The sequence below is a fragment of the Micromys minutus genome (assembly GCF_963924665.1).
Source record: "Micromys minutus genome assembly, chromosome: 25".
NCBI classification, from domain to species: Eukaryota; Metazoa; Chordata; class Mammalia; order Rodentia; family Muridae; genus Micromys; species Micromys minutus.
Window position 1 is genome coordinate 40,761,550 of NC_137960.1, and position 10,662 is coordinate 40,772,211.

The 10,662-nt window shown below is 46.3% G+C and overlaps 1 protein-coding gene across 1 annotated transcript; it reads left to right on the top strand.

The window, feature by feature from the left end:
- Nucleotides 1-473: 473 nt before the first annotated feature.
- On the top strand, nt 474-10,370 carry LOC308437188 (sodium-dependent glucose transporter 1; the record flags this gene model as incomplete). The annotated part of the gene is made up of 4 exons (XM_080938245.1): nt 474-632; nt 5,921-6,089; nt 7,916-8,032; nt 9,361-10,370. 4 exons carry the CDS (start codon nt 474-476, stop codon nt 10,368-10,370), a joined length of 1,455 nt encoding a protein of 484 aa, XP_080794371.1.
- Between the last annotated feature and the right edge of the window lie 292 nt (nt 10,371-10,662).

The window sequence follows — 10,662 nt, forward strand, 5'->3', positions numbered from 1 at the left end:
CGAAAAAAATCAGCAAGCACTCTTAATTTCTGAGCCATTTCTTCAGCTCCCAGAGCCTCCTGATTGGTCTTTTCTGAGGCTGTGTGTCCCGCTTTCTGTTGCTCAGAGAAGCAGCTCGTCCATCTGTGTGCGCTTAGATGGGAGAGACACGGAATGAGTACGCCAGAGAATACCTGCTCTTCCGGGCAAACACATTCCCTTCCCCCAAGAAGCTGGTCCCCTAATTGCTGAGAAAGGCCTATTTCTGCCAAACGACCTTCTTAAAGGGAGCTGCGCAAGATAGGTACACAAGTCACCAGGCACACAGTCCAAAGTGTAACTTCCCAAGGTCCTGACTCAGGACTGTCCGTAGGGGACAAGGCACTGGGAGGAATCTTCTGGTCAGAAAGAACAGGGGCTCGGAGCTCCAGGGGCCCTGCCCAAAAGCTGGACCGCACCAAAAACCCTTTGGAGCCACCAAGCTAGAGTCGGAAATGGACACCCGCGGGTCGGGGGCCACGGCTATTGGGCAGCGCCTCCTCCAGGCTGAGACCCCAGGGAAGAATAGGCTCGAGGCCGTGTCGAGTGGCCAAGTGGGAAGAACACTGCGCTGGTTCACCACCGTGGTTCTGAATGCTGCTTTCCTGGGCATGGTGAGAGCTGAGGCTGTAGCCGCCTGCACATTGTGTGGCCTTGGTGCAACATTGTTGAAGCTGCCTGGTGGGACAAGGGGGAATGGGTACAATTTTAATCAAACGCGACACTAATCACCCTAATGCTTCCCAACGGCAGCAAACTGTATGAGGGAGAGAGAGGGGGCTGTGCTGGTGTATGCCAATGGCCCCTACTGTCCCAGGTGGTTAGATGTGCCTTCCTGGGAGTTCTTCCTTGGGTCCTGACCAGATCCAGCTAGCAACTTCAATTTGCAGCTGAAACGTAGGCCCCAAGTAGAAAGCAACTTTTCCCAGGTCACAGGTTAGATGGTAAAACCAGGAAGGTGTCTATGATAATTCTACATCCACTGAGCCTTCGGGTCCTTAAGTGTTTTTCTTGGAGCAAAACGCAAAGCGAGAAGTGACTTTTACGGGCTTCTTAGACTCCTTTTCCATCCGCTGTTTGTGATGACCGACCTTGGTCCTTTGATAACTGTGACCTTGGAGAGGTGAGGGTGAGTTGCCTGCAGAGGGATTTCTGGTAACTAATCTCAGGGAGGGAACTGGAGTTGGGTTTTGATGAGGCAGGAAAGATGGACGATCTGAGGAGGAAATACTGCAGGCTCTGGGTCAGTCCCTCTGTGGGCCAGGTCTTGTTGAAGGAGCCCAAAGGATCCCCTCTGGAAGCCAGTGGTTAACCTTCTGGTCTTACTGCTCCTGTTGAAAAGCAAAGGTTACACCTGTTGAGTTAACGGTTTCTGTGCACAAAGAAATGAATTGGGAACTGGTCAGGGCCTGAGCCAGAGAAAGCTAAGAAAAGTACTCTGAAATATGGGGAGGCAGTCCTTATGGGCCCAGAAAATGTATTATTAGGTGGTTGCATACAATTCACTCACCCGATTTGGACGTTCCGGGCTGTATGCATCTGTGATGGACTCAGTACTTGGCTAGTCAGCAACTTGTGTAAGAGTATCCTTTATTAAAGCTCCAGTTCTTGGAGTATTCTGATGGGTTACAGTAGCCTACACGCAGAAGTGGCTGTAGGCTGCTCTGCTTTTGGGCCAGCCTCTCAGTTTGAAATGGGCACCAACAGCTCCTTTCTGTGACAATAGCCATGGTCAGTTTGGTCCAGTTATAGAATTCTCAGTGGGCAGTAACGTTGGTCAGGTAATTCTTTACATCTGCAGAGGATGGGTGCATAGCAGCATCCTGGGAACCCAGCAGGAACAAGAGACGTTCTGACACGTATCGGGTAGAGAGAGCTAAGAAACCAGAGCACACTATTTTCTAACAGGCTTCTGTGGAGACCCAACCAGATCAAAACCAAACAGGAATTTAACAGGGTTAGAGTGCAAGTCTCCAAAGCCTTTGTCTGGACCGGTGGCTCTCAGTCTTCCCAATGCTGCGACCCTGAAATACACCCCTAACCATAGAATTATTCTTGTTGCTACTTCATAACTATAACTTTGTCACTGTTATGAACTGCGATGTAGATATGACATGGGACCCTGTGAAAGACTGAGAACGGCTAGTCTAGGGCATAATGGTAATTAAGACCATCCAATTGGCTATGAAATTGTCTAACTTAATGAGTTCTTTATTTTTGTAGTTAGCCTGGTAACATAAGCTAGAGGAACCTGGAGAGCCAGTAACCATAAGGATCTGAAAGCTTTGAATAGCGGGTTTGCCCTCCATCCCTGCTGCTTACAGACTGATTGTTGCTCCTAGGAACACACAGTGTGTGCTTCTCTCCCCTGGGAAATTTCCTTATTCAGTGTCAGTGTTGTGGGAAACCACAGAGCAGCAGGCATGTGTATAGGAACATGCGTGTGAGGCCAGTTATGCCCAACCCGGGGGGGGGGGGGCTGGGATTGGAACTGGGGCCCTAGGAAAGGAAAGTACAAATTCTAAGTCATTGAGCACTCTCTCCAGCCCCAAAGAGGAGCTCTAAAGTGACATTTTGTTCAGTCCATATGTGAATGTTCTCTCCTTTCTGAGAGTGGTTCCACATTTCAGAACCCATGGGAATTTCATGTAAACACACAGAAACTCGATTAGATGCTTTCTTTAATGGAGACTAACATTTTTATCAATGTCAAAGGTGGGCACTTATTTTGAGTATTGATTTCTGTGGTTTTGGCAGGTATAGAAACTTCCAGAAAAGTCATTCAGAAGGCAGAAGACTACAGTTTCAATAAAGGCCCTTGAGGTGGAAAAGACCGCCATCTAGTGGCGACCAAACAGACATCCGTTAAATTCTCTCACCTCTAAGGAAACATACCTATCAAGGTCTGGTGGGAAGCTTCCTATGTATATCATGCTCTAGGGGTATAGCGTCTCACTTAATGGCATTAAATTTGACTTAATGTGACAACACTAGAGTGCTTGGTTTTACCCATAGTAATCCCTTATTGTGCATACAATGTCTGGATGCACAATTCACTTTTTACTGACATGTATTTGGTCGTGAGGTCGTGATTAGTTAGTCATTTCCAGTGAGTGTATCAGAATCAGCAGTGATCTCCAGGAGGACTTTCCACTTTGCAATTCTAGTCAGCTCACCACAGACGTGGAGGGACTTTGGCAATAGCTCTGGCTTATGGCTTATCCGAAGACTATAGCATTTCCCTGTGTTTTCCTGCAAGCAGAAGGAAGGGATTATAGATGTGTGTGTGTGTGTGTGTGTGTGTGTGTGTGTGTGTGTGTACATAGAAAGCTAACACCTTCAGACTGGCAGGGAAATCATAGCCTAAGTTCTTGGGAAAGCTGTCTGCTTGTAGGCTTGTCCTAGTGAAAATGTGCTTCTGGTTAATGCCCGGAAGCTTTCACTACTGGATCCTACCAAAGTTTAGGTGCCTGTGAGAACGCAGATGCTGTCCCCAGGGCTGCAGCAGTGACAACTCAGAACAGCCACTCAGTCTATGTTCCCCAGTGGGAGTGGATCCGATTGGCACCCTTTAGAAGTGCTGGTGACTGAGGCCATCCAGGGAACGCGGGGGGGGGGGGGCTGGGCTCCCTACTGCCTTTGTGTCTGTAATTTCTTCCTTAGCTGTTAGACAGACAACTTGCATAATGAACAACTTGAGTGCATTGTGGCCAGGAACCCTGCTGGGGAAACACAGCTTCTAATTTAAGTGCAGCTGCAGTCTTTATGTATGGGGTACCCTCCAATCACCCAGAAAATGGGCACTTCGGGCAGACTGTATAAGAGTTCCATCCATCTGTGTCTGACTCAGCCAGCAGCTAAAAGTCACAGGACTTGGATCTTTATTGTCTAACCAAAATGATGGATCGGAGGATGATTCGAAGCCCTTCTTCAGAGACAATGTTTTGTTGCAGTTTGGGTCTCCCCCCCACCGAGGTGTATCTTAGAGTGCAGAGCTTTCAATGCTAGACGCTTTGGGGACTGAGCAAGCCCCAGGGGACTCTCAAGCTCTGCATGTGGCCATGCTTAGCAAGGGATTTACATCCTTTGAAGTTCTGGTCCTTAGTAACCCATACTAAATAGGTTCTGATAGACTGGACTTGGGCCAATCCCTGGGGTTTGTTCAGATTAGAATTCCACCACTAACTAACTTAGCCAGGGAATCTGCCAGGTCATTTCCTTGGTGCTTACTGTGCCTGATGCTGGGTTAAACATCAGCTTGTTGTTTATGAGCCCCTGGGTCTTGGAAGTCCTACCCAGGCCAGGGGACCTTGATAGCCCTTTCCGGGGCTGTCCTTTCAGACTAAGCAATCAACTGCAAATGGTAAGACTTAAGATGATCACAGTTAATGATCAGAGGAGAGCTCCATACATTATTAGTGCATTTGGCAAGAAAAGTTGTTTGTGTCCGTTGCAAGCCAGTTTTATGAGATGAGTCTTGCCCATGCTGATCACAACTCTGGGCTCAATTCATGTCCCTGCCCTGGCCTCTTGATTAGCTAGGACTACAGGGAGGGATGCTGGGTCCAACTCTTACATATAAGATTTAATAGAGGGCCAGAAGGCAGATTAGCTGAATCCAGGGCTTCCTGTACCAACTGAGCTGCACCCCAGCTCTGTAATGTAATGTAATTTTGTCCTGTGTGCTTCCTCTTCTCCTTCTAGAACTGAACTCATCTTCCTTAATAAAATGAAACATCTTCATATCATATAGGCAGTTTTTACCATAGTTACTTATCATCCATGAATACATACATACTGGAATTCTCTTTTCTTTTAAAAGATCTATCTATCTATCTATCTATCTATCTATCTATCTATCTATCTATCTATGTGAGTACACTGTTGCTCTCTTCAGACACACCAGGAGAGAGCATCAGACCCCATTACAGAGTATGATGTTGTGAGCCACCATGTGGTTGCTGGGAATTGAACTCAGGACCTCTGGAAGAGTAGTCAGTGCTCTTAAGCTCTGAGCCATCTCTCCATCCCCACCTCCCTTTTTTCTTATTTCTAGCAGTTTAAGCTTTGTGCATTACTTATAATTTGACATTTATTTACCTTAATCTCCAGTACACAGTAGGAAGGAAGTCAGTAGAAATATTATGCAAACAAGATTCAGACTGAGAGATTTGTGAATCATGCCTAGGCCTTTGAAAGTTTAAATCAACAGTATCCTATGAACCAAACGCTCCCCAAGACACTTCAACCAGGAAAGAATGTGGGCTTCTCCTTTAAGCTTGCCTCCTCTTTGCCTAACCAAAGTCTCAGGAGTGCTGGGGTCGTAGATGTCACCACACCTGCCTTAGCATTTAGCGACAGACGTCTCTCACAAGTTAGCAAGATCATAAGCAAATAGAAAAGTAAACGTGAGAAGATACCTGACTTGTTCTTCCTTTTCCAACGAATCTTGTACAAGGGGGTCATTAGCTCATTTAAAATGCATTGTATTACTGTTTGTTTAAATCTCACTGCTCTACTTAGAGAGAGGGGAAACCACAACCCTGACAGCCTCGGGTCCTTTGAGGATCCTTCTGGGCTGACCCAAGAGGAGGGTGCCCTGGCCACTGCCTCCCCTGCCCAAAGAACAAGTCTTGATCCTGCCATTTTTCTCCCTGCTGAGTCGGAACAGCTCATGGGTGTGTGGATTCCCAGGCCGTATTCTAGTATAGAATAGAGTTTATTCAGGGCATGGGGAGGGGAGTTAAGAGGTTAGTAGAGGCAAAGAAAGGCAGAGAGAGAGAGAGAGAGAGAGAGAGAGAGAGAGAGAGAGAGGCTATGAGCACATGAGGAAGGGGTATGGGGAGAGAGTGGGGACAGGAAGGCAAGAGCTTTTGACTTTGTAAATTTTTGTAAATTGCAGGGAGTGAGCGCTTCTGTACTGGGACCCACATTCCCAGACCTGGCGAGGAACGTGAACCGGAACATCAGCAGCCTTTCCGAAATCTTCGTGGGCCGAGCCCTTGGCTACTTGTGCGGCTCTGTGGTTGGTGGGGTGCTTTTCGACTGCATGAATCATTTTCTACTTCTGGGTAAGCTAACCGTGATTTTCCTTCCTTTGTTTCTGTTACTAAGTTTGCAGTTTGTCTCTAAATACGCAGTAGTGTATTTAGCCTGTAATGTAGCGTATTTAGCAGTAGCCTGAAGACGTGGACAATCAGCGTGCTTCGCTGTCCTTCACAACTACTTCAGAGTCTAAAGTCCTGTGTCGGTGACTGGAAACGACTAACCCGGAGGGAGGAAGGAGTGTTAGCAACCCCAAGTGCAGTCAGCCTTCGCGAAAACTCAGACTGTGTTCCTGACGCACAGAAGTGCCGCCCCCAGCGCTGAGCTTCTCCGCGGCACAGCGGGACTCCTAGAGAGCTAGAGATGAGAGACTCCCGCCCTTAAACCCTGGATTGGACACCGAGGCGTGCAGAAGGCTCACGGCTGCTGCAGGCTGCATTTTCATCTGCTGCCTCACATCAGCCTAGAAGCCGGGAAAGTGTATTGTTCTTGATGGATAAATGAGTTAACCCTCTTATTTCCAAAATGGACTGAAAGAATCCATAGAAGGACTATACGAATGTAAGGTCTTGTTTGTGGAGAATCCTGTTACACAGAAATCCATCCCAGGGACTCTATGCCTTGTATTTTCCTCCCAAGTCTACAAACTAACTTATCAAAAGCTTTACTATAAACTGCTAAACTAATCCCTCCGTTTGGTCTTACTGTTATTGCATATATAAACATCTCGTTTACTCCTTGGATTTTGTTTTGTTTTTTGCCTGTGTATGTGTGTGTATGTGTGTGTATATATGTGTGTATGTGTGTGTGTGGTGTGAGTGTGTGTGTGGTGTGTGAGTGTGTGTGTGTGGTGTATGTGTGTGATGTGTTTGTGTTTATGTGTGTGTGGTGTGTGTGTGTGTGTGGTGTGTGAGTGTGTGTGGTGTGTGTGTGGTGTATGTGTGTGATGTGTTTGTGTTTATGTGTGTGGTGTGTGTGTGTGTGTGTGTGTGTGGTGTGTGTGGTGTGTATGTGTATGGTGTTTGTTTGTGTGTGTGTGTGGTGTGAGTATGTGTAGTGTATGTGTGTGGTGTGTGTGTGTGGTGTGAGTATGTGTGCGTGGTGTATTCATATTCACATGTGTGTGGGCTCATGTGTGTTCAGATATGTGTGTGGGAACATGGAGGCCACAGGTGTGTTCCTCGATTGATTTCTGCTCTGTTGAGTGAAGCAAGCTCTCTCACTGAGCCCACAGTTCACAGATTTGACTAATCTAGCCAGCCAGCTTGCTCTGGCGAGCCTCCTAAACTCTGGAATCACAAGGGGCCACCATGACTACTCAGCTTTTAGGTGGGTACTGAGGATTAGAACTCTGGTCTTCACACATGCATGGTTCATGTTCAGCCCCTGGGCCAGCCCTCTCATTACTCCTTTTGGCTTATTTTGTATAATTGTTAAGAAACATTAATTAATGACTGCGCACATTCCAGAGCCCTCCTGTGCAGGTCGGAGGACTTTCTCCTTCCACACGTGGGCTCCTGGGCTCTGATTCAGTTTGTCAGCGTTGCCATCTTACTCGGTCTCCTTGTGCTTCTGAAGTGTAAAACATTTAAGTAAATAGTTTTTATCACTTTTGTTATAAAACGTGGCTTAATTGTATAATTTATAGTTTTCTTCTGTCAGTGATAATATTATATCCAATTCATAAACTTCTTTGCAGAGCTTATGCAAAGGCATGGCTACAACTCTCACCTTACAAGGTTACCCACTTTCAGTTGATGCTGTTTGCATTTGGGAAGCTGTTATCATGCTGACTTGACTCCAGACCACGAGTACTGAGCTTGACACCTGATTTTCAATTGTGTTTTCTCAGGGCTGTCCAACCTGCTCACCACAGCTGGTCTTTACCTCACTCCTTTCTGTAAGACAGCCGCCTTACTGACTACCATGATGTCCGTCACCGGAGTCTCATTTGGTGTTCTGGATACAGGTTAGTGAGTCACTCAGGGTCCTATCTGAGACTGGGGCATGCTACTGCTGAGAGGAGAGGACAAGGTATTAAATTGTTCTCGTGACGGACTTGAAGTGACTGGGAACTATCGATCTGGTCGTCCTGCTAGCAACTGCTCTTCGTATAAATTAGGGCATTGATTTTCTAAGTATCCGACGACAAACGATCTTAGATTCTGTCCTAGGAGAGATTATGAGTTGTTGCCGTCAGGATCCGAAGAGGAAAAGCCGAGAGCCAGTGCTGTGTGCTACTTTCTTTGCATTTATTCATTTTTTTTGTTCTTTGTTCTATAGTAAAGTTTCTGCATATGTGATGCTGTCTTTGAAAACCTACAGGGGTGGGAAAGGTGACTCAGGAAGATCTGAGAACTCACTGGCCATCTGGCCTAGACAAATGGCAAGCTTTTGGATTAGTGAGAGACATTGAATTTATGAAAATTCAGAGTGGAGTGGATTTTTAAAATTAATCATTTTAAAAGAGAGATAGTTGTGAACTTGAAGTTTTCGACTTCTTCTTGTAGGTCCTCTGATAGAGTTAAAGGCAGACTCTGAAATATGTAGTGTTTCCTACAATAGGCACACCAGGGCCAGGATCCTGAATGGGTATTTTGCATCTGTTTTAAGCATAAATAAACAGCATTTTTATTATTGCAAGTATAGCAGCTGATAATGTGTCTGAAGTATATGTATATGAATGTTGTTGTCTTAGTTAGGGTTTTACTGCTGTGAACAGGCACCATGACCAAGGCAACTCTTACAAGGACATTTGATTGGGGCTGGCTTACAGGCTCAGAGGTTCAGTCCATTATCATCAAGGCAGGAACATGGCAGCATCCAGGCAGGCATGGTGCAGGAGGAGCTGAGAGTTTCTACATTTTCATCTGAGGGCTGCTAGCAGAATACTGGCTTCCAGGCAGCTAGGGTGAGGGTCTTAAAGATCATGCCCACAGTGACACACCTACTTCAACAGGCCACACCTTCTAATAGTGCTACTTCCTGGGCCCAGCATATACAAACCATCACAATTATATAATGTGTTTGTGTGTGTGTGTGTGTATCAAATAAAATTCCCCAGGGCATTGTCAGCATATTTTATAAAAAATTTAAAAAGTCTTTTGCTAATGTGTTCCTGGCTCTAAGAGGCAGTAGTTGATCAGATAGTTGGATACCATGTGTAAATAAATATGAGACAGTTTGCGTAGAGATCCTACACCACAGAACTGAATCAGTACAATCTTTGATAATTTACATTAGTCATGTATTAGATAAGTTACTGTATTTAACTTAAATCATTTCCTTTGTTGGTAGGTGGAAACGTCCTCATCTTGGAACTTTGGGGGGACAAAGGAGCCCCACATATGCAGGCCTTGCACTTTAGTTTCGCTTTGGGTGCTTTTCTGGCTCCCCTGCTGGCTAAACTGGCCTGGGGTACCACAGCATCTGCGCAGAACTACACAGAGTCCCAGTTTGACCGGTCAGCCTTGAACCGATCCTTTGAACCCTCCCCAGACTCTGTGTTCGCGGTACCCGATGTCAGGAATCTGCTGTGGACATATGCCTCCATCGGCACATACGTCTTAGTAGTTTCTGTCTTCCTGTTTGCTCCGTTCTTTAAGAAAAGCTCAAAACAGAAAAAATCCTCAGCCTCTGCTCAGGGAGCTCAAAGGGCTAAATATCACAGAGCCCTGCTGTGCCTCCTCTTCCTCTTCTTCTTCTTCTATGTGGGGGCCGAGGTGACCTATGGCTCTTTCGTATTCTCCTTCGCCACCACCCATGTTGGTATGGAAGAGAGTGAGGCAGCTGGCTTGAACTCCATCTTCTGGGGGACCTTTGCAGCCTGCAGGGGCCTGGCCATCTTCTTTGCAACACTCTTACAACCTGGAACCATGATGGTGTTGTGTAACATCGGCAGCTTGGCCTCGTGTTTTTTTCTGGTGCTTTTTGACAAGACCCCTCTTTGTGTCTGGATCGCAACTTCTGTGTATGGAGCCTCAATGGCAGCCACATTTCCCAGCGGCATCTCCTGGATTGAGCAGTACACCACCTTAACTGGGAAATCTGCAGCGTTTATTCTGATTGGTGCTGCCCTCGGACTAATGGCGACTCCTGCACTATCTGGAATTCTTCAAGGACACTATCCAGATCTGCCAGTAATTCTGTACACTTGTCTGGGCTCAGCAGTACTAACAACTGTTTTATTCCCTGTGATGTACAAAGTAGCCACCTTACCTCTGGATCAAAAGCAGGAGAAAAGCATCAACAGTGAGGGCCAGAAATTTTTACTTTCTAGCTCTAGGCTAGTCAGAGAAGCTAAATGAAAGGGGAAGGCAGAAAGGGGTGTGTGTGTGTGTGTGTGTGTGTGTGTCTGTGTGCATGTGCATGTGTATGTGCAATGATTTTGCAGTGGTTAAAATAAAGAATGGGACATTCTCCGATAGAAATACAATAGAACTGCTTTTATATAACCCATAGCCAAGGTCTCCAAGCAACTCTCTTGAAGTATTCTGCAGCCTGTGTCTTCTCCTGATGACAGGGAACATGCAGTCATGAGGTATCAGGTCTCCTGAGACCCCTTACACTGCCCTTATTGAAGTTATTGTCCCTACCCAT